General features: G+C 35.8%; 1 protein-coding gene across 9 annotated transcripts in view; it reads left to right on the top strand.

Moving 5' to 3' along the window:
* Positions 1 to 23,321, top strand: part of KIAA1328 (KIAA1328 ortholog) — a 355,771-nt gene that overhangs the window by 268,723 nt on the left and 63,727 nt on the right. For all 9 annotated transcript variants that reach the window (XR_013443327.1, XM_078060413.1, XM_078060410.1 and 6 more), the window contains one exon: positions 20,845 to 21,026. Coding sequence is in view for 8 of the 9 variants with exons in the window: in XM_078060413.1 (XP_077916539.1) it covers positions 20,845 to 21,026 (182 nt within the window). In the remaining variant the exon portion in view is untranslated. The remainder of the gene's footprint in view (positions 1 to 20,844; positions 21,027 to 23,321) is intronic.

The raw sequence follows: 23,321 nt of genomic DNA, 5'->3' as shown, positions 1-23,321 counted from the left end.
CCTGAGCTGAAGGCAGACGCTTAATGACTGAGCCACCCAGGCACCCCTAAGGCTCTTTTTGATACATGTTATTATCAGTGCTAAGAGCCAGAAGACTTCCAACTTTACGCTCTTACTGAAATTTAGGAGCTTCCTTTATTTACTTGAAGGTTCATAGTAACTTCATTTGCAATAGCCAAAACCTGGAAACCACACAAATGTCCTTCAGCGAGTGAATGGATAAATAAACTGTGATAAGTCCATACAAGGAATACTATTTAGTAATTAAAAGGAATGAACTATTGATACATGCTACAACTTAGATGACTCTCAAAGACATTGTGCTGAAAGAAGCCAATCTCAAGAAAATAAATAAATAAATAAATAAATAAATAAATAAATAAATAAATAAAAGATGAATCCTGTTCGATTCCATTTACACAGCATTCTGGAGAAGACAGAACTGTAGTGATGGAGAACAGCAGTGGTTGCCAGAGGTTAGTTATAGGAGGAGGGTGTGACTACACAAGAAGAGTAGAGGGAGTTTTTCAGGTGATGGAACTATTTTGTGTCCTGATTGTGGTATGGTCAAAATAATCTATAGATGTATTAAAATTCATAAAACTATATACCCCCCCAAATAATCAATTTTACTATAATCTATCTGTTTTTAATTAAAATCTTTACATGGGGGCACCTGGGTGGCTCAGTCAGTTAAGTGTGCAACTCTTGATTTTGGCTCAGGTCATGCTGTCAGGGTCCTGGGGTCCAGCCCCGTGTGGGGCTCCATGCCCAGTGGGGAATCTACTTGAGGATTTCTCTCCTGCTTGCTTTGCCCCTCCCCCCATTCACGCACTCTCTTTCTCTCTCTCTAAAATAAATAAGTCTTTAAAAAAACAAAATAAAATATTTACATGAAAGTTTTCTCCTACCATTGATTCTCTAGAATCTTCCATTTTGATGCCACATTAAATTTCCCAAAGAACATGTTGGTAATTATTTCCATGAACTCATCATTTATCGTGCTATATAAAACAGCAGTTCTCAAAGCATTTTTATCTCAGGACCACGTTACACTCTTAAATTTTATTAAGGACCCCAAAGAACTTTTATGTACATTATATCTATTTAATGTAGGTTATATCTATTATATATATTAGGAATTAAAACAGAGATATTTATTTATTTAAAAATAATAGTAAACCCATTGCATATTAAAACAAATAATGTATTTTTATAAAAACTATATTTTCTAAAACAAAAAAAAATTTAGAAGAACATCATTGCTTTACATTTTTGCAAATCTCTTTTATATCTGGCTCAATAGGAGACAGCTATTTTCTCACATCTGCTCTGCATTCAGTCTGCTGTGATGTCACATGTCATGTACCTCCTGGAAAATTTCACTGTACACTTATGAGAGAATGAAAGTGAAAAAGATGAATAACATCTTAGTGTTGTGAATTTTTTTTTTTTTTTTACATCTTCAGACTACACTTGAGAACCACTGCTATAGAGATAGCAGCAACATGGGGAGTCCTCACTTTATATATTCAGTGACACTCTGGCTTTGTGTTAATTTACCATTGGACCTTGATTTTCTTTAGGAAGATCTTCAACCACAGTCCTTAACTGACTACTATATGGTTTTTTAATTTCCAATGAATTTATAGGTCTTTGGCACCTTGGATTGGATTAGCCTTGGTTCTAAAATTTTGTGTTGTGTTCGCAGTTCAGTTGCAAGGTGTTTTTTGGCATATAAACATAACCTCATAATGTCTTTATCATCTTATGCCAGATTTTTGAAGCTTCAAAAATACATGCTTCAATGAAATTAAAAGATGGATTATAGATCTAGGAATGGCCCTGAATGGTCTACAATGTAAGGAAGAGATAACAGTTAACTAACTCAAATTTCTGTGTTTTAATCCCACAAATGCCTCCCGAATTATAATCATTTCTTCAGTAGATGTATGTTAGGCCTTTTCTCTGTGTACATTCCCATGGAAGGCAATTCTGGGGATTCAGAAAGGAAGAGCAAAAGAAACCATCAACAAAACAAAAAGGCAAAGGTATTTGCAAATGATATATCCAATGAGAGGATAATATCCAAAATACAAGAAGAACTTTATAACCCAACAACAAGAAGAACACAAATAATCTGATTAAAAATGGGCAGAGGACCTGAATAGACATTTTCCAAAGAAGACATACCGATGGCCAATAGACGTATGAAAAGATGCCCAATATCACTAAGCATCAGGGAAATGCAAAACAAAACCATGTGTGAGAGATCATCTCACACCTGTCAGAATGGCTAAAATCAAAAAGACAAGAAATAACAAGTGTTAGCAAGGATGTGGAGAAAAGGGAATCCTTGTGCACTCTTGGTGGGAATGTAAATTGGCACAGCCACTATGGAAAACAGTATGAAGGTTTCTCAAAAAATTAAAAATAGAACTACCATATGATCCAGTAATTCCACTACTAGGTATTTACTGTCAAGGAGGAAGAATTTTCTCTGCCTTTCAGTATCCTCCCAGTTGGACTAAGAATCAAATTGACATGAAACAGATTAATGGGAGAAAATCAAATTTAATACTGTACATACAGGGATTCCACACGTACATGGAAATTCCAAAGACAGTGAGGCAGCAAGATGCTTATATGAGCTAAGGAGAGGGTAGAGTCTGAGGAAACAAAGGGGAGAAAGACCATTAACAGGAAGGTGAAAGGAGATGTTTAGAAACAAAGGTTGCCTTATTATGCAGATATGTTTCTTAGATAAAGAGGAATCTCTGTTAATAGCTCTCTTCCTGATACAGGCGTGCTTTTGAGGGGAAGGTAAAGAGGCTTACCTGAATCTTCTGGGTTTTGGTCATTTTTAACTGAAAACTGTCTTCATGCCAAAGTGGCCCATCTTGGGGTAGCCTGCCCTTGGCCCCTACATTATCCAAAGAAAGCCAAAACATGAATTCAAAAAGATACATGCACTCCTATGTTTATTGCAGTGTTATTTACAATAACCAAGATAGGGAAGCCAAGATGAATGAATAAAGAAGATGTGATACATATATGTATTTAACTTGCTTCAGAAATCACATCTATGAGAACTTATACCTAGAGCCCAGTTCTATCTGACACTAAAGCTAATATTCTAAACTACTAGGCTGCCCTAACTACCTACGGCTCAGGGTTAGACTCCTCTCTTTCTTATGCCATGCACATCTACGTTAATGTCTTTTCTGCCTCTGAAGTACCTATTGTCTTTCAGAGACCATCATTCTACCTAGCACACCTAAGGGGTTTGGCATACTCCCATAAATAAATTATTCACTAGGATGGCCACATCTTTTGGAGCCAGGGCCCTTTGCATAGTATATGCTAGTAAATTATCATTCCTTTTTAGTGACCTTCCTTACCTCATCCCCTTCATGATCCTTCATTCCCTTCTTACAAGCTTATCAGCTCACTATAGCACTTTGCATATACCGTCATCATAACACCTGCCACATTATGTATTCATTATTGGGCTGGCTATTTCTTCTGGTTTACCTGTAAACATTCAAAGATAGTCACTTATTCATCTGTATACTCTTATTACCAAACACAGAATTGACACATAGTAGGCTCTCAGATCATCTTTAATGGGATATACAGAAATAAAATTTGTATTGATGATTTTGGAGTGGGAAAATAGATCTAACAGCATATGGAATATTATCATTTTTGAAATTTTACTCTTTAAACTTTTTTCCGTAATATTTTGTTTATCAACATGTCCATCTCTGGGGAATAAAAAGATCTAGTTGGGACATTTAGGAAAATTATTTTTAAGAGTTCTAAGCGGAAGGGTTATGTGCCATCTGGCTTTACATTCATTGGTAGCCAAGTATGCACAGAAGTGGTAACTAGAAACTCTCACAAGAAACCATGAATCCTTTCTTTACAAATAGCAGGTGGAAAATAAATACTAGCTCAGTGGACCTCCTTTTGCTACTTGAATTACTTAGCACATCAGTGGATCCATAATATTCCATTTACAGATCAAGCAGACCATTTTTGCTAGATTGATTCATTGAGATGAACAGCTAAAACAAGTTAAAATCCATCATCATATCCCTGCATTAATTTCAAAATGAATTTATTTGGTGTTAAATGGACATTTGTTTTTATTGTCTCAAAGATTGGGCTTTTCCTCCAGTAAAGCAGAATAATGTATCTATATGGTGTTCTAACTTGAACAGTACATAAAGATTGGTAAATAAGGCCCCATTAAAAATACTTATAATGTAAGTAACATGAGTCCCAGTAGCGTTTCTAATGTCCATTAATGCTTATTCTGAGGATCAGAGCTCATTTTACTGAGCCATTTAGTCAAACCGTGTGATTATTTAGAAAGTTAATTCATGCATACTAAAATCTAGCTTAAGTAATGCAGAGGGTAGGAGGTAAAACTCTATGGAGACGGTAGTCCTTTTTGTTATTTAATGATCAGCCATAATTAACTTGCAAATTTGAAATAATTAGAACAAATTAAAGGTATTTAACTTTGCCTCCCTAAAGAAAAATTCAAATTGCACCAAATGCAGCTTTAAATTATTCAAATCTCAGAGGTCTGGGCTAGATTTTTTTTTTTTATAATGCCTTTTCTATGATGAGAATACCAATCTGCTTTTTGTCAGAAGGCATCCTATCAAGTAATTGTTCTTTGTGTTTAATAAATGACAGCTATTCTTCCTTGTAAAAGTATTCCAGTCTCCCAAGACTACACCAGCATTTCCATGGCATTTTAATTCAATAAAACAAAAGGTTAATGTTTTTCTACTTTTTAAGGAATGCAAATACAAGTGGTATTCAGTTGGTCCTGAGTGACATTTAATATTTGCCATTCAAGCTCAGACAGACTATCGCGATATGAGATTTGGGCAAAATAGCGAGAACAGTTCAGGGAGCTTTGGATTATTAGAATTTTATTGAACTTGAAGAACTGAAAATGTTTTGCATTTCCCCATCCTAAGTCAGGGCTACTCAGTTTCCCATTTACTATGTTATAATATTAAAATATGGATAAAATGTTAGTAACTTAAGAGTGACTTACACAGTGCAGCAGTCCTAAATGCCACAAGTTTAACCTCTTTTCTGCTACTGTCTTGAATTTGATAATTTTACCATCACTTTAACAGCTCCAACAGATGCTAAATAAGAACAGAAAACCATTCCTAATAATTTCATCACATTAGTGAATGATGTTGTCCTGTATTAGTTATAGCCCCTCAATGAATTTTGTACACATTTCATCTGAACTGTATGAAGTGATAAGAAACACTGATCATCTGACAATTAGGTTTTGACTTGATGATGCCTCACACAGTTAATAAATGGTAAAAAATACATGGTCAGTGAATCTTTTTTCTTTTAGTAGTCAGGTCTCTGTAGTTTTGGAAATAACATATAGTTATTGATTCTTATATATTACAGTATATCTTAAAGTTTATTTGGTAAAATTTTCTCTGCTGTTTCTTTCAACTTTATTTTTAATCAACTTTATTGACATATAATTTACACTTAGTAAAATGCACACATCAAGTTAGTGTGTTTTAACAGATATATTTGTGTACCTAACATCCCAATTAATATAGGAAGTATCCATCACCCAGAAAGTATTTTGTGCCACTTTGCAGTAAGTCCCCGGACAAACCCCTGGCCCAGGCAACCAGTGATCTGATTTCTGTCACTCAAGATAGTTTTAAATGTTATAAATCTTCATCTAAATGAAATCACACTGTATGCATATATATGGCATCTTTTGCTCACCATATTTTTTAGATATGTTTGTATGTTGCTGCATATTACATTAGTTCATTACTTTTTTATTCCTGAGTAGTAGTTCATTGTATGAATTATACCACAACTTGTTTATCAATTCATTTATTAATGGGCATTTAGATTGTTTCCAGATTTGACAGGGAGGGGGAAAAAACTGAGCTGCTATAAACATTTGCGTAGAAGTCTCTTAACAGGCATGTTTTCTTTCTCTTAAGTAAATACCTAGAAATTGAATTACTATATCATATTGAATTACTATATCATTTTGCGTACACACAAGTGGGGAAGGGGCAGAGGGAGAGGAAGAGAGAGAATCTCAAGCAGGCTCCATGCCCAGCACGACAACGTGGGGCTTGATCTCACGACCCTGAAATCTTGACCTGAGCCAAAATCAAGAGTCAGCTGCTTAACTGACTGAGCAATCCAAGCCCTCTATTTTAACTATACGTGAAACTGCTAAATTATTTTCCAAAATGATAGAACTTTACAGTCCCGCCAGAAAAATACCGAGTTCTATTTGCTCCTCATCACTGCCAAAGCTGGTATGGTCCAACTTCTTCATTTTAACCATTTTAGTGGACGTGAAATGGCATCTCATTGTGATTTTTGTATACTGATGACTAATGATAATGTGCGTCTTTTAATGTTGTTTATTGGCCATTCATTCAAAAGTATCTGTTCAAATATTTTGACCATTTTTAATTGGGTAAACCACCCAAGTATTGAACATACAATTATTTGTATATTTGTCTATATATCCTTTATCAATATATATTGTGATTATTTTCTCCCTGTGTATGACTTGCCTTTTTATTTCCTTAATGGTGTTTTTGAAGAACAGGACTTTTTATTGATGAAGGTTAAAAAGATATTCTCCTGTGTTTTCTTACGGGAGTTGTACAGTTTTCACTTTTACATTTAAGTGTGATTTATTTCAGATACACTCTCATATGTAGTGTGACGTAGGGCTCAAGTTTCATTTTTTTCTATACAGATACCCAGTTTTTCTAACACCATTTGTAAGAAACAAAAAACAAAACTATTTTTTCTTCACTGAATTGTCTGATGCCTTTACAAAAGTCAATTGCATATGTACACACACACACACACACATTCATGGGTTTCTATTCCATTGATCTATCATCCCATTGATAAGAATGTCCATTCTTATGTCAATGTCACACAGTCCATACTACTTTAGCTTTATAGTAAATTAATGAATCTTGAAATCAGATAGTGTATGTCTTCAACTTTGTATTTCTTGTTAAAAATCCTTTTTGGCTATTCTAGGTTCTTTTGTTTACATTTTAGATTAAGTTTACCAGTTTCTATTAAGGAAGTAGAAATATGATTAGATCAGTTTGGGGTAGAATTGGCATCCTAAAAACACTGAATTTTCTAATCCATGAACATGGTGTATCTCTTCATTTATTTAGGTCTTTTTAAATTTAACTCAGTAATACTATGTAGTTTTCAGTGTAACAGTCTTGCACACTTTTCATTGAACTTATTGGTGGTATGTAAAAAGAGTATTGATTTTTGAATATTTACCTTTATATAACAGTCTTGATAAATGCACATATTCCAGCAGGGTTTTTGTTTTGGTTTGGTTTCTTGGTTTTTTGTTTTGTTTTGTTTTGGAGATTTGGGGGTTTTTTTTGTAGACTCCTTAGGATTTTCAAGTTCACAGTCACATTGTCTAAATAATAGCTTTATATATGCCTTTCCAAGCTTTATGCCATTTGTTTCTTATTCTTGCCTTACTGCATTGGCTAGAACTTCCAATAAAATATTGAATAGAAGTGGTTAAAGAAGACATCCTTGCTTTGTGCTCAAGGAAAAGACATTCAATAATTTGCCAATAAATATTATGTTAAATATAGGTTTTTGGTAGATGCTCTTTATCAGATTGAAATAAGTTCCCTTTTCTTCCTAGTTTGCTGAGAATTTTTGCCAGGATTTTACCAAATGCTTTTTCTGCATTTATTGATAGAATCATTTGGTTTTGCTGCTTTATTCTTTTAATGTGATGATTTACATGGATTTATTTTTGAATGTTAGGCCAACATTGCATTTTGGAAAAATACTCATTTGGCCATGATGTAGTACCTTTTTATATATTGCTGGATTTGATTTGCTAATATTTAGTTGAAGATTCTTATGTCTATGTTCATGAGGGATACTAGTTTATAATATTACTTTATTTTAACAACTTAATCAGCTTTTGGTATCACACAGTAACATAAAATGAGCTGAGAAATGTTCCCTCCTATTTACTGAAAGCTTGTGTAAGATTAGTAATATTTCTTCATTAAATATGATAAAATTTATAAGTGAAGCTATCTGGTCAGTTTTCTTTGTGGGAATGTTATGAATTCCATTTCTTTAATAAATATAGAGCTATTCATATTTTCTGTTTCTTCTTGAGTCAGTTTTAACAAGTTATATTTTTCAAGAAATGTGTGCATTTTGGGCAGAAGACATGAATGGACATTTTTTCAAAAATATCCAGATGGCTAACAGACACATGAAAAGATGTTCAACATCACTCATCATCAGGGAAATACAAATCACACCTGTCAGAATGGCTAAAATTAACAGTATGGAGGTTCCTCAAAAAGTTAAAAATAGAACTACCTTGCAACCTAGTAATCGGACTACTAGGTATTTACCCAAAGGATACAAAGATTCAAAGGGGTACATGCACCCTAATGTTTATAGCAGCATTATCAACAATAGCCAAACTATGGAAAGAGCCCAAGTATCCATTGAGTGATGAATGGATAAAGAAGATGTGTATACACACACACACACACACACACACACACACACACACACACACACTGGAATATTACCCAGCCATCTAAAAGAATGAAATCTTGCCATTTGCAACAACATGGAGGTAGAGTGTATTATGCTAAGTGAAATAAGTTGGTCAGAGAAAGACAAATACCATATGATTTCACTCATATGTGGACTTTAGGAAACAAAACAGATTAACATATGAGAAGGGAAAAAAGAGAGAGAGAGGGAAGCAAGCTATAAGAGACTCTTAATGATGGAGAACAGACTAAGGGTTGATGGAGGGAGGTGGGTGGTGATGGGCTTAATGGGTGATGGCCATTAAGGAGGGCACTTGTGATGAGCACTGGGTGTTATATGTAAATGATGAATCACTAAATTCTATTCCTGAAACCAATATTACACTGTATGTTAACTAACTAGAGTTTAAATAAAAATTTGAAGGGGGAAAAAAAAAGAAATGTGTGCATTTTATCCCATTTCAATTATTGAATATAATGGCATAGTTACTCATGAATATCCTTAATATTCTTTTACTATCTGTAGAATCTATAGTGATATCTTCTTTCTGATTCCTAACATTCATAAATTGAGTTTTTTCTTTTTCATAGTTTGTATTGGTAGAGATTTATCAATTTTATTAATATTTACAAAGGCTCCACCTTTGTGTTTCTTCTGTTTGTCTATTTCATGAACTTCTACTCTATTGTTTCCTTTCTTCTACTTACTTTATATCTAGTTTGCTCTTCTTTGTCTAGCTTTATAAAATGTCTTATTACATCAATGATTTTAAACTTTTCTTATCTAATAATAAGCATTTAAGTTATTTTCCCTCTAAGCACTGCTTCTGTATCCCTCAAGTCTTGATAAGTTATATTTTCATTATCATTCATTTCAAAATATTTACTAATTTCACTTGGGATTTTCTTAACCTATGGATTATTTAGAAGCATGTTACATAACTTTCAAATACTTGAGATTTTTCTAGATAACTTGGTTTTTATTTTTAATTTAACTCCATTGCGGTCAGATTACATACTCCGTAAGCTTTCATTGTTTTGAAATATACTGAAATTTATTTTATGGTTCAACATATCTATCTTGGTCAATATTCCATGTGTACTTTTTTTTTTTTAAAGATTTTATTTATTTATTTGAGAGAGAGAATGAGATAGAGAGAGAGAGCATGAGAGCGGGGAGGGTCAGAGGGCGAAGCAGGCTCCCCGCTGAGCAGGGAGCCCGATGCGGGACTCGATCCCGGGACTCCAGGATCATGACCTGAGCTGAAGGCAGTGGCTTAACCAACTGAGCCACCCAGGCGCCCCCATGTGTACTTTTTAAAAATGTATATTCTGGGGGTGCCTGGGTGGCTCAGTTGGTTAAGCATCTGATTCTGGATATCAGCTCAGGTCTTGATCTCGGTCATGACTTCAAGCCCTGCATTGGGCATGGAGCCTACTTTAAAAAAATGTATATTCTGCTGTGGAGTATAATATTCTGTACATGTCAGTTAAGTCAATTTGGTTAATAATGTTCAATTCTTCTTTAGCCTACTGAATTTTTATCTTTTTTTCCTATCAATTGATAATAAGAGGACATTAAAATCTCCAAATATGATTGTGATTTTCTCTACTTTTTCCTTTAGTCTTATCAAATTTACTACTTGTATTTTGAAACTCTATTTTAGATGCATATGTATGTAGGATTGTTATGTGTGTCTGATGATTTTCCACTTTAATCACAATGGCATATTTCTCTTTATCTCTGGTAGTACTTTTTTTCTTAACGACTGTTCTATTTAATATTATATAACCACTCCAATTTTCCATGTGTACTATTTACGTGGCACATCTCCTTCCATCTATCCTTTTATGTCAATTTATTTATTCTTTCATATTTAAATTGTGACTCTTGTAAACTACATATGGTTTAGGTTCTGCATTTTCCTATCTCTAGTCTGATAATCTCTTCCATTTGACTTGAGTGTTTAATTCATTTAAATTTAATTTAATAATACCTTCAGATTTAGATCTAACATTTTGCTTTTAATTCTTCCTTTCTATTAATTCCATCTATTCTTTGTTCCTCTGTTTCTTCTTTTCTATTTTTTGAGGGGATTGGGGGAAAAATAAATTTTTTTCCATTTTCTTTTTTAATCCCTCTATTATTTCATTTGCTATCCCTTTTTTGCATTTTCTTTAGTGAATTCTGTAGGGACTACAGTATGTTTCCTTAATTTATTAAAGTCTACGTGGTACTAACATTGTGCCATTTTATGTAGAATGTAAGAACTTTTCTATTGCATAGCTTATTTACTTTCTTATTCTTTGCAATATTATTGTCATATACATTATAGCTTAGTGCATTATAAATCCCATGATACAGTGTTATCTTTTTTGCTGTAAACATTTATTTATCTTTTAATGACATTGAGAGAAACATAAGAATATATAGACTTTTAGGGCCACCCAGTTAAACGTCTGACTCTTGGTTTCAGCTCAGGTCATGATCTTGTGGTTGTGAGATGGAGCCCCACATTGGGCTCTGTGCTCTGTGAGGAGTCTCCTCCAGATTCTCTCTCCCTACCCCTCTACACCTCCCCCCGCATCATGCTCTCTGTCTCTCTAAAGTAAATAAAAATAAAATCTTTAAAAAAAAGAATACTTTTATATTTATTCATTTAGGTACTATTTCTGATGCTTGTCATTTCTTTCTATAGATCCAGGTTTCCATCTTGTGTCATTTTCCTCCAACTTGAAAAACGTTTTAATATTTCTTGTACTGCAAGTCTACTGACAACAGATTTTCTCTTTTTTATCTGAAAATGTTATTTCTCCTTCATTTTGTTTATTTTTTTTTAAATTTCTTTATTTTTGAGAGAGAGTATGTGAGAAGGGGGGGAGAGGCAGAGAGAGAGAGAGAGAGAGAATCCCAAGCAGGCTCTATGCCCAGCTCAGGGCAGAACCCAACGTGGGGTTCAATCTCATGACCGCGAATGACCTGAGCCAAAACAAAGAGTCAGAGGCTCAACCAACTAAGCCACCCAGGCGCCCGATTTCTCCTTCATTTTTGAAGGATATTTTCATGAGATGCAGAATTATGGGATGACAGTTTTTTTTTCTTTCAGTACTTTAAAGATACTGTTCTACTTCCTCTTGCCATCCTTGTTCTGATAAGAGGTTACTGTCAATATACTATTCTTCTTTATGTAATTGACATGTTTATCTAGTTGCTTTAAAGATTGTCTTTATCTTTGGTTTTCAACAGTTTGTCTGTAATCTGTAGGTCAACATTTTTCATCAAATTTGGGAAATATTCTGTCATTATTTCTTTAAAATATATTTTTTCAAATATTTTTTCTATCTCATTTTCAGTCTCTTTTTATGCAACTTCAGTTATGTTTGTTAGACAGCTTAATACTGTCTACAAGATCCCTGAGACTCTGATCTTCTTTCTTCAACCATTTTTTTACTCTGTGTTCTTCAAGTTGGGTCATTTCTATTGATTCTTGGGTCTTTCATCTCCTTTTTTCCAGTTTTTGTTTTAATCACTGTAATTTTTAGCTCTATATTTTTCATCTGGTTCTTTTCTAGAATCTCTCTGTCTCTCTCTGCTATGACTGCCTGTCTCTTCATTCATTAAGACCGTGTTTTCCTTTATACCCATCAACATATTTTTTTTTTAAAGATTTTATTTATTTATTTGAGAGAGAGACAGACAGAGATAGTGAGAAGAGAGCATGAGCAGGGAGGAGAGAGAGAAGCAGGCTCCCGCTGAGCAGGGAGCCCGATGTGGGACTCGATCCCAGGACCCTGGGATCATGACCTGAGCCGAAGGCAGACGCTTAACCGACTAAGCCATCCAGGCGCCCCCCCATCAACATATTTTTAATAGCTGATTTAAATGAAGTTTCTATCTGCCCAAGTCCAACATCTGGGCCATCTTTTGGTTAATTTTAATTGATTTTTTTTTTCCTTAACTGTGGGTCACACTTTGTCTTTTTTGTGTTTGGCTATTTGAATTATATCCTGTGTATTATGGATGATGCATTTAGAGATGTGGATTTTATTATCATTCTCTGAAGAGTGTTGATTTTTGTTCTTCTCAGCAACTTAGTTACTTGCTAGTCCCCTTGAACTTGGATAGGTTTGGTTATATGCTTTGTGAGGGCAGATCTCTGGAAAGTCCAAGGTGTTTTCCAAGCCCCTCTAAATTGGTAAGACTCAATCTCCAAACTCTTTCCTCCCTATGTAGTTTGTCATAGCTTGGTTTTAAGCTTTGTTAGAGGTTTATAATAAACATTTGTCTAGGATGTGAACCTTTTGTTGTCTCAGCTAAAGTCAAGGACATTAACAGTACCTCTTCATTCTCTGCCAGAACTCCTGATTTCTCCCAGCATTGTCCAATTTGTAGTACTTCCATATTTCTATTCTGCTTTCAACTTTCTAGCATCCACTCTTTGGTAAGTCTTGCAGTGGAGAAGAAAACAAGCAGTAGAGAAAATCTATAAGCTAAAAGTTGATGTTTTGAAAATATGAGTAAAATCTATAAGCCTTTTCAAGATGATGAACCTATTATAGAAAGAGAAAAAAATTACAGTATCTGGAATGAAAAAGATGTCACCATAGATTCTAACAATATTTTTTAAAGTAATTAAGGAATATTACGAACAATCTCTTGCAAGCACATTTGACAAGCTAAATGATACAAATTCCTTGAAATTGACAATATATCAAAATTGTTACCAAAAAAAAATTAGAAAATCTGAATAGCCTTATGCCTGTTGAAGGAATTTAATTTTTAATTAAGCAATTTCCTACAAATAAAACTAGACTTGTGAATTCTACCCAACATCTAAAGAAGAAATAATATCAATCTTACACAGATTCTTTCAGAGATGAGAGTAGGGTTTCTCAGCCTCGGCACTATTGACATTTCAGATCACACAATAAGATTTTGTTGGGGCGTTCTGTGCATTGCAGGTTGTTTAACAGCATCCCTGTCTTCTACCCATGAGATGCCAGGAGCATCCCACCCTGCCTTGGTGACTGTCAAAAACCTCTGCAGACATTGCTAAATGTCCTCTATGTAGCAAAATCCTCACCTCTGCCCCTCTTGAGAATTATTGGACTAGAAGAACTTTCCCAACTCCTTTTGTGAGACCTAAACCAGGTAAAAGCATTAGAAGAAAAGAAAATGGCAAAGTGATCTTACTCATGAACATAAATGCAAAACAAAGAAGTTTCTTAACAAAATATTAGCAAATTAAGTCCAGGAATATATGAAAAGGATAATCCAGTTTAATCAAGTACAGTTTATCTCAGGAATGCAAAATTGGTTTAACATTTGAAAATCAATGTGATCTGCCATATTAACATAATAAAGAAGAAATCCAGTGTCTCAAATAGATGCAGAAAAAGCATTTAACATAGCTCTTCCATTGCTCATACATTATAAGGAGAAAAAATGGCCTGTCATTAAACTAGAAAGCTGATAGAGGGTATGGACAAAGATACATCTCTTTAATCATGAACACTTTTAGGAATAAGGAAAGAATGTCCACACTTAGCACTTATATTTACATTGTACTAGAGGTCTAGCTAGTGTGATCAGGCATAAAAAATATTGGAAAGAAAAAGTAAAACAGTCTTTATTCTCAAATAGAATGACTAGCCACATGGAAATATCCTAAAGAACCTACAGAAACAAGTACTAGAATTATTAAGTGGATTTAACACACTCACAGAATTCCAGTTCACGTTCAACATACAAAAATCAATTTTACTTCTATGCAATTACTGTCATATAACAATAGATATAAAACAACAGTTAGAATATAAAATAAAAGGAAGCATTTACAGCAACATAAAAAGCCATCAAATACCTGGGAATAACTTAACAAGAAATGTACAAAATCTCTGTGGAAAGAGCCAAGATGTCCATCAACAGATGAATGGATAAAGAAGATGTGGTATATATATACAATGGAATATTATGCAGCCATCAAAAGGAATAAGATCTTGCCATTTGCAACGACGTGGATGGAACTGGAGGGTATTATGCTGAGCGAAATAAGTCAATCAGAGAAAGACATGTATCATATGACCTCACTGATATGAGGAATTCTTAATCTCAGGAAACAAACTGAGGGTTGCTGGAGTGGGGGGTGGGGTGGGAGGGATGGGGTGACTGGGTGATGGACACTGGGGAGGGTATGTGTTCTGGTAAGCGCTGTGAATTGTGCAAGACTGTTGAATCTCAGATCTGTACCTCTGAAACAAATAATGCAATATATGTTAAGAAAGAAAAAAAGAAGAAGAAGAATGTAGCAGGAGGGGAAGAATGAAGGGGGGGAAATCGGAGGGGGAGAAGAACCATGAGAGACAATGGACTCTGAAAAACAAACTGAGGGTTCTAGAGGGGAGGGGGTTGGGAGGATGGGTTAGCCTGGTGATGGGTATTGAGGAGGGCACGTTCTGCATGGAGCACTGGGTGTTATGCACAAACAATGAATCATGGAACACTATATCTAAAACTAATGATGTAATGTATGGGGATTAACATAACAATAAAAAAATTAAAAAAAATATACAAAATCTCTACATTGATCACTATAAAATACTGCTGAGATAAATTCAAGAAAACTTAATAAATGGACAGAAAGATATACCATGTTCTTGAATTGGAACACTCAATATTGTGAAGATACAAATTTTTTTCCAAAATGAAGATTAGATTCAATGCAATTTTAGTCAAAATACCAGCTACTATTATAGAAATTGGCAAACATTCTAAAACTTATATGGAAATATGAAGGGCCCAGAATAGCAAAAACAATCTTTGCTATTTTAGAAGAATGAATTGAAAGACTTGTGAACCTAATTTGTGGTACGTTAATTAAAATTATATAATCAAGACAGGTTGGTATTCACATTAACATAGATAAATAGGTCAGTGGAACAGAATAGAGTCCAGAAATAGACCCAAACAGTCATATGTTCAATTGCTTTTTGACAAAGGTATCAAGCAAGTCTATGGAAAAAGAGTCTTCGAAAAAAATAATACTGGATATACTGGATATAGATATGGAAAAAAATGAACCTTGATTCCTACTTTACATCATACCCCAAAACTAATTTGATCATACAGTGGTAGGGCCTGATCCACAGAGGAGGGCAGCTTGGCACAGAATATCAGAGCTTGCACAGGGTGGGACTTGAACCTTGACCAGTATGCTGCACCCTCCCAATAAAATCCTAACCCGGGATCAAGCTCTCAGGCTGCTTTCTCCGCTTTTACATCTGTGCACCTGAGCCTTGACACAAATTTATGATTTCTAGTTGTTAGGCCTTCAACATTGCAGGATGGTTTTTCCCTTGTTCTTGGTCATTTCTATCTTGAATTCCCTCAATACATACTCCAAATCTTCACTTCTCAATACCCGTTTCTTTCACTCACAGGAATGAATTTATCTCCTCCTTCACCAAGAACACTGAAAATGAAGTATGTACTTCCTCAACTCTGTCTCCACCCCACCACCCTAAAGTTAGCCAGCCAAGTAGCAAAACACTATAGAGTTATTGATCCAAATGCTTTCTTGAAATATCTTCCCAAATGTTTCATAAGTACCTCAGGCTACATTTAATTTCTCCCACATTCCCAATCCTTCCTCTTTGTATTGCTTATGCCCCCATAATTCTGCCAGTCATTCTCACTACCTTTTCCCTTCACTTTTCACATTCAAACACTCGTCAGGTTCTACCAATTTTAAATCCTAAATATGGTTTTTAAACCATCTCTCTTCATTTCGTATGACTGCTTCTCCATCCCAGACCTTTATCATCTCTCCTCAGAGCTGTTTCAGCAGCCTTCTGACTCATCCAACTTCTTATAGTCCCTTTTCTAAGTGGCACCGTTCCAGGATAGTTTTTTATAAATTCAAGTTGAATTATGCCATTTCCCCCTTAGAGCCTTCCAGTGACTCTGCCTTGCCTACAAAATAGAGCTCAGGCCCCTTTATATGAGAAACCAAACCTTTCATGAAATAACCTGTCCCTGTCTCTCCTGCCTCACCTTCAGTTCTCAAAATATATGATGTTTTTCTTGTTTGTATATTTGCTCATAGTGTTTTTTCTGCTTAGAACATCCTTCCATCCTTCCTTATCCTCTGCTTATCCTCCAAGATTTAGTTGGAATGCTTCCAGAATTTCCCCTCAGTAATATAGATAGGTGCCCTGCCTTTGTGTTCCCATTAACACCTGTGTATCCCTGAATCATAGCATGTATCATACAGTTTTAAAAATGATCTGTTTCAGGAGCACCTGGGTGGCTCAGTTAAGTGGCCAACTCTTGATTTCGGCTCAGGTCAGGATCTCAGGGTCATGAGATCGAGCCCTGCATTGGGCTCCGCACTCAGAGCAGAGTCTGCTTGAGGATTCTCTTTCCCTCTCCCTCTGCCCCTCCCCCGCTAAAATAAAGAAATAAATCTTTTCAAAAAATTATTTGTTTCAGGGCGCCTGGGCGGCTCAGTCATTAAGCGTCTGCCTTCGGCTCAGGTCGTGATCCTAGGGTCCTGGGATTGAGCCCTGCATTGGGCTCCCTGCTCGGTGGGAAGCCTGCTTCTCCCTCTCCCACTCCTCCTGTTTGTGTTCCCTCTCTCGCTGTGTCTCTCTCTGTCAAATAAATAAATAAAATCTTTAAAAAAAAATTTAAAAATTATCTGTTTCAGTGTCTCTTTCCACCACGAAAATCACTTGAGAACAGGAACCAGGTCTTGCTCATGTTTGTATGCTTAGCACCTAGCATATATAATGTACTCAATAAATATTTATTTTTTATGTTTGCCCACTCTGACCCCATAGCACGTTACCAGGCCTATAGAGTATGTCCTCAATAAATACCTGATGAATATACAAAGGAATTATTGATTTAGTGATTTATTGAACAGGCACAAGGAAACAAGAATTTGAGATAACTGATAGTTTTCATATAAGTGACTGAGAGAATGGCAATGTCATTAAATGAGAATGGAAGCATGAAGAAACTAGTTTCAAGATAAATATAATCCAATTGCTTTCCCAGGAGTTACTTTGGGAGGTATGACAAGACATCCCTTCACAGCTTTCTGGCAGATACTGGATCAGGTCAGCAGTTTTAGAGAGCACTGGGGGCTAGATGAATCTATTTAGAAATCGTAATTGAAAATACAATGATGTGGCAAGAATCACTAAGAAAGTGCTAAGTGGGGGGAGAAGAAAGAAAAGGACAGAATCTTGAGGAATGTCTGCATTTAAGGGGAAGGAAGTAGAGGGGTTCCGAGTAAAAGAATCTGAGTAGAAGCCTCCTAAAACTAGAAAACCAATCCTGATGATATATTACGAAGTCCAAGATAAAAAGTTGTAAAAAAGGAGTCAATTGTTGTGAAGTGATCTAGTAAAAAGACTGTTGAAAGAGAAAAAGCCACCAGATTTGTTCTTTGAAAAACAGTTTTAATAGGCATGTCTTTTAAAATTGATTATTGTTTTCTAGAAGTTTGGCAGAGAAGGGAAAGAGAGGAGATGGTAATGTAAAGGTGATGGTAAAAGGTTTTGTTTTTTAATTTAAAAAGTACATGCCTATTAGAAGAAATGAAAACATTCAGAAGTATATAAATTAAATTATAAAAGCTATTCCCTCACTCACTCTATTTCTGCTTCTTCTCAGGTTTGGTATGTATTCATCCAGAACTTTAAAAGTATTTGTTATGTATTTTTGTTTTTACAAAAATAAGGTCATGTTATACATTCTGTTATTGCAAATTGCTTGCCTGCTTGCTTGCTTTCTCTCTCTCTCTCTTTTCCTTTCCTTTCCCTTCCTTCCTTCCTTCCTTCCTTCCTTCCTTCCTTCCTTCCTTCCTTCCATATTAGTATGTCATGAAGTTTCTCCACAATAGTGTAGAGAACTACCTCATTCTTTTTAGTGACTGAATAGCTTTCCTTATAATGGATGTATCAGTTTTTTTCTTTACACATCTTCTATTGAATATTTGCCTTCAGTTTTCCCGTTACAAATAATTCTGCAATGACTGTCCTTGAACAAATATCCTCATGCTGTTGTTAATGTAATTCCATAGGATAAGCAGAATTGTTAGGAGGTAGGTGCATTTTTATTTTGTGTTGACAAATCACTCACCAAAAGGCTATACCAATTTGCAGTTCCTCCAGTAATGTATTACAGTGCTCTTGTCCCTGCACCCTACCCTCACTGACACAGAGTATTATACTTTCCCACCTAAGGGAAGAGTTTCTGGTTTTAGGCTTAGGTTTTGATTTTTAATGAAAAGTCTGATCTTGTTCATAATCCTAGGAAAGAATCCAGTTGAGAGGAGGAGTTTGTAAATTATAAGAAAAGGAGATAATTGACAGACCGTAATCACAGAGGGCATAGGTCAGTAATATCAAGAATATGAATAAAAGGTGTGATTTTTCTTCTGAGACATTAACAGAGGAATAGTAGATAGGTAAAGATGGAAATAAGAAATTTTTTGTAGTCATCTTTATTTTAAAGAAATTAGAAGCCAAGTCCCCTGTTGAGATAGAGATTGGGTTTATTTGAGAGAGAGAGCAAGCACGGGAGCACAAGCACTCTCTCTCTCTCTCAAATAAATAAAATCTTTAAAAAAAGAGAAAGAACAAGCAGAGATGGGGGCACCTGGGTGGCTCAGTCGGTTAAGTGTCTGACTCTTGATTTGCGCTCAGGTTGTGATCTCAGGGTCATGGGATCGATCGAGCCCCACTGTGGGCTCCATGCTCGGTGGGGAGTCTGCTTGGGATTCTTTCTTTCCCTCTCCCTCTGCCCCTCCCCACCCCCCAACTCACACATGCTCTCTCTCTCTCTCTCTCTCTCTCTCTAAAAAGAAAGAAAGAAAGAACAAGCAGAGATGTAGTCCTTGGATTTGCCTGCATCTGGAGCTTCTGGGTTAAAGTAAATTTATCTTACATTCAAAGTGAGGTAGTTTTATTCTCTTCCTTTTCCTGTCCCATGAATAGAAGTTATATGAGCTAAGATACACATCCACTGGTGAGACTACATGGGTAAGTGATCCCTGAGTTCTGGTAAAAAAAAATTTTAAGAGTATAAATTTAATACACTGCATTATGCCCATATAAAGCCATACTGTTAATAGTTTTTGTTTCTTTATATCATTCCTAACATAAAGCCACTTAATTTCTTGGTTTTTATTAGTAAATTATGATATGAGCAAACATTATTAAAAATTCTGATCAACATAAACCAGAAGCCCAATGACTTGGATGGGTTTACATGATTTGAATCCTGGTCAAGAGTCCACTGAGATTAATAATATTCTGTCAACTTATTCTTATCCAGAGATTACCTCTGCTTCTGGGGAGTTTAAACATCTTAATATTTAGACTCTACTTTTTGGGTAAATGTTTTCTCTCTCTCTCTCTTTTTTTTTTCACTTTGACTCTCACATTGTTTTTTGGAAATGGTGAAGACAAAACCAAAGTGTCATGAGTCTGTAGTGAATTTAAGTTTAAAGGAAGAGCCTGGTAGAATAGTAAGGAACATACATCATTGGGACGCTTCTCCCTAAAAAATAAAATGTTATAAGAGGAAATGTGTTAATGGTGGGAACACAGTTTATTAGAGAGAAAAACATATGTACATGTGTTTATTTTCATTAAAATGCCTTTTACTCCATACTTGCCTTGTTGACTTTATAATGAAATTATGTGAGGACAGAGACCCATTGTACTGCTCCGTACATACTCTGCGAACATAATAAATACTGTAACAATGGAAAATGAGAAACACAAATGCATTTTGAAGCAAATTGGTGATATTTTAATCCCTAATGTTCAATTTTAGTACTTGGAAACATTTTAGTTATGCAAGTCTTGTTTTAGCATACTTTTTATTTCTACAGATATTCTGGTTCTTAGTCATACTCTGTGGCTTTATTAGCAGTTTCATGGGTCTGAGTCTCATTTCCCCAACTCCAAATATAAGTTTTTTGAGGATAAAGACCATTTCTTCTCTAAAATTATTGTGGCAAGATACAAAATAGACCTTCGGTAAATTATTCAAATTATACTTCAATAAAACAATAAGAAAAAGAAAGTTCTTACTGCCATGAATTGCATTTCAACCATGCTGAATTTGTATGCCTTTATGTGATCATGCACCCCCCATCTATGCTCTTTACAGCTAATTCATGTTTATTCTTTTCAGTTTATTGAAGTCAAAATGTGATGGCTGGCTGCTGGGAGGATCATCGTCCATCAAAAAGTACCAAGAGTCCACTAACAGCAGTGACAATAGAAGGGAGAAGAAGACAGTTGGGTTTCAATCACATACAGAAGATGATACCCTATGGACATGTCAAAAGAAAGATACATATCGACCCCAAAGAGGTAAGCTTAGCATCTATAAGTAGCAAAAGGAGAAGCTGTTCTGGGACCAGTGGGTGCTGGTGGGTGCTAGCCATGAACTCCAGATGATTTCTACAACCCTGAACAAGAGTTAAGTGTATTACCAACTGACATGTGTCTGCAAGGCCACAGGTGGTACATCCGCTAGATCACTGAATCGCATCAGCATTTCCCTTAGAATACTCTTAGAAAAAACTGTCCGATTTGTCCCTCTTTGCAGGTAGCAAACTGTAAGGCTGATTTAACAATAAGTATGGTTATAGGCATAGAATAATGTTCAAAGTGAGTAAAGAGGACAGGAAATTGAATGTAAATTTCTGCTGGGAGAGTAAACTCTAACAACTATAGTTAATCCTCAATTAACTAGAAATATGGGAAGGGTAAAGGAGAGGTCATAGACAATTCTACATTGTAGCTAAAACAAAACTTCGTAAGTCTGAAACCTATTGCCCAGCAGCCTTTTAAGTGCCAGTAATTCTTCCTACTTTAGATGTCTCAGATTTTTTTTAAAAGATCGTATTTTTGAGTAAACTCTACACCCACCGTGGGGCCTGAACTCACAACCTCGAGATTGAGTCGCACGCTCCACCAACTGAGCCAGCCAGGCACCCAGATGTCACAGATATTTTAAAAGAAAATCAATTATAAAATAACTGTGTGAAATGTTGAGCGAAGTGGTCAAAATTTAATTGTGTTTCCTGATTGTTTCTGGAGTGGCTTATGGCTTCACCTCTCCTAAAATTACCAAGGGAAGGACTTCACAGCAGAATGCAGCAGGTCTGAGCTTCCTTGTACAGAGTGATGTACAGGCAAGAAAGGGCCACAAAAAGTCTTGGAGCCCCCTCTCCACACACCTCTTCCCCCCTTCCCCCAGATATCTCTTACCTACTTACAACCATTAACTCTGACTTCCTTCTTTTTTTTTTTTTTTAATTTAAATTTTAGGTAGTTAAATACAGTGCAGTGTTGGTTTCTCGAGTAGAATTCAGTGATTCATCACTTCCATACAACACCCAGTGCTCATCACAACAAGTGCCTTCCTTAATGCCCATCACTGATCTAGTCCATCCCCCACCCACTTCCCTCCATCAATCCCATTTGTTCTCTCTCCTTTTTTTTTTTTTTTAAAGGTTTTATTTATTTATTTGACAGAGAGAGACACAGCGAGGGAGGGAACACAAGCACGGAGGGAACACAAGCACGGGGAGTGGGAGAGGGAGAAGTAGGCTTCCTACCGAGCAGAGAGCCCCATGCGGGGCTCGATCCCAGGATCCTGGGATCATGACCTGAGCTGAAGGCAGACGCTTAACGACTGAGCCACCCAGGCGCCCCTGTTCTCTCTCCTTAAGAGTCACTTATAGCTTGTTTACCTCTCTCCTTCCTCCCCCTCTCATATGTTTGTCTGTTTTCTTTCCTAAATTCCACACGAGTGAGATCATATGGTATTTGTTTTTCTCTGACTGACTTATTTCACTTCGCATAATACACTCTAGTTCCATCCACATATTTACCTCCTTTTTTACTGGGCTGGCACCTGCCCACCTCTGGTATTAAGCAACCAACTTTTTGTAATCTCTCTAGTCACTCTTATATTTATTTGTTTGAAAAATGTGCAGTGCTTTACTAGAAGATCTTGTATACCACACTCTCATCACCTGCCGCCTTTGACATGATTTTTGGTTTTAACTATGATTAATCTAGAAATTGTTTAATCTTCTTCCAAATAATTGAGAGATGATAATTAGTCCAAGATTCAGAAGAGAAACCATCCACATCTTGAAAAGCAAATACATTTTGTTTGACATAAGGCAGAAGTTCTGCAGACCTCCATTGCATCAGGACAACTTAGAACAACTTTTGTCTTTGTAGACTTTGCTACCAGAAACAAAAATGAGATTGAGGAGACTTCATCTCTGAGATAGAATCTTATTTATTTTCTCTGTGAGTCCTTGAGAGATGGGAAACTCGTATTCTCGTCTTAGTCATTGCACTTTGGAGAATAGAGAACCAATCAAAACTGGCGTGTGTGTGGTGGTTACACTGCAAGTCTTAACATAGTTTTCTGTTAACTTGTCAACAAATTTGTGTTGTGTTCCAGCACTAAAGTAAAATGGCAAAATGAGAAAAATAGAGTGTAATAGCAAAGGGACAAATAACTTGTGTTATTGGTTAAGACCACAGCCACATTAGAAGGCTGCAGTTGAAAAGGCACTTTGAGAAAGGTACCATCAGGCCAGCCCTTACAGTGGTGGAGGTTAATCTCTCCCGGGCCCAGCT

This window comes from Halichoerus grypus, chromosome 13 (assembly GCF_964656455.1).
Source record: "Halichoerus grypus chromosome 13, mHalGry1.hap1.1, whole genome shotgun sequence".
In the NCBI taxonomy this organism is placed as follows: Eukaryota; Metazoa; Chordata; class Mammalia; order Carnivora; family Phocidae; genus Halichoerus; species Halichoerus grypus.
The sequence above is the reverse complement of the archived record's forward strand: the minus strand, read 5'-3'. Positions and strand labels throughout refer to the sequence as shown.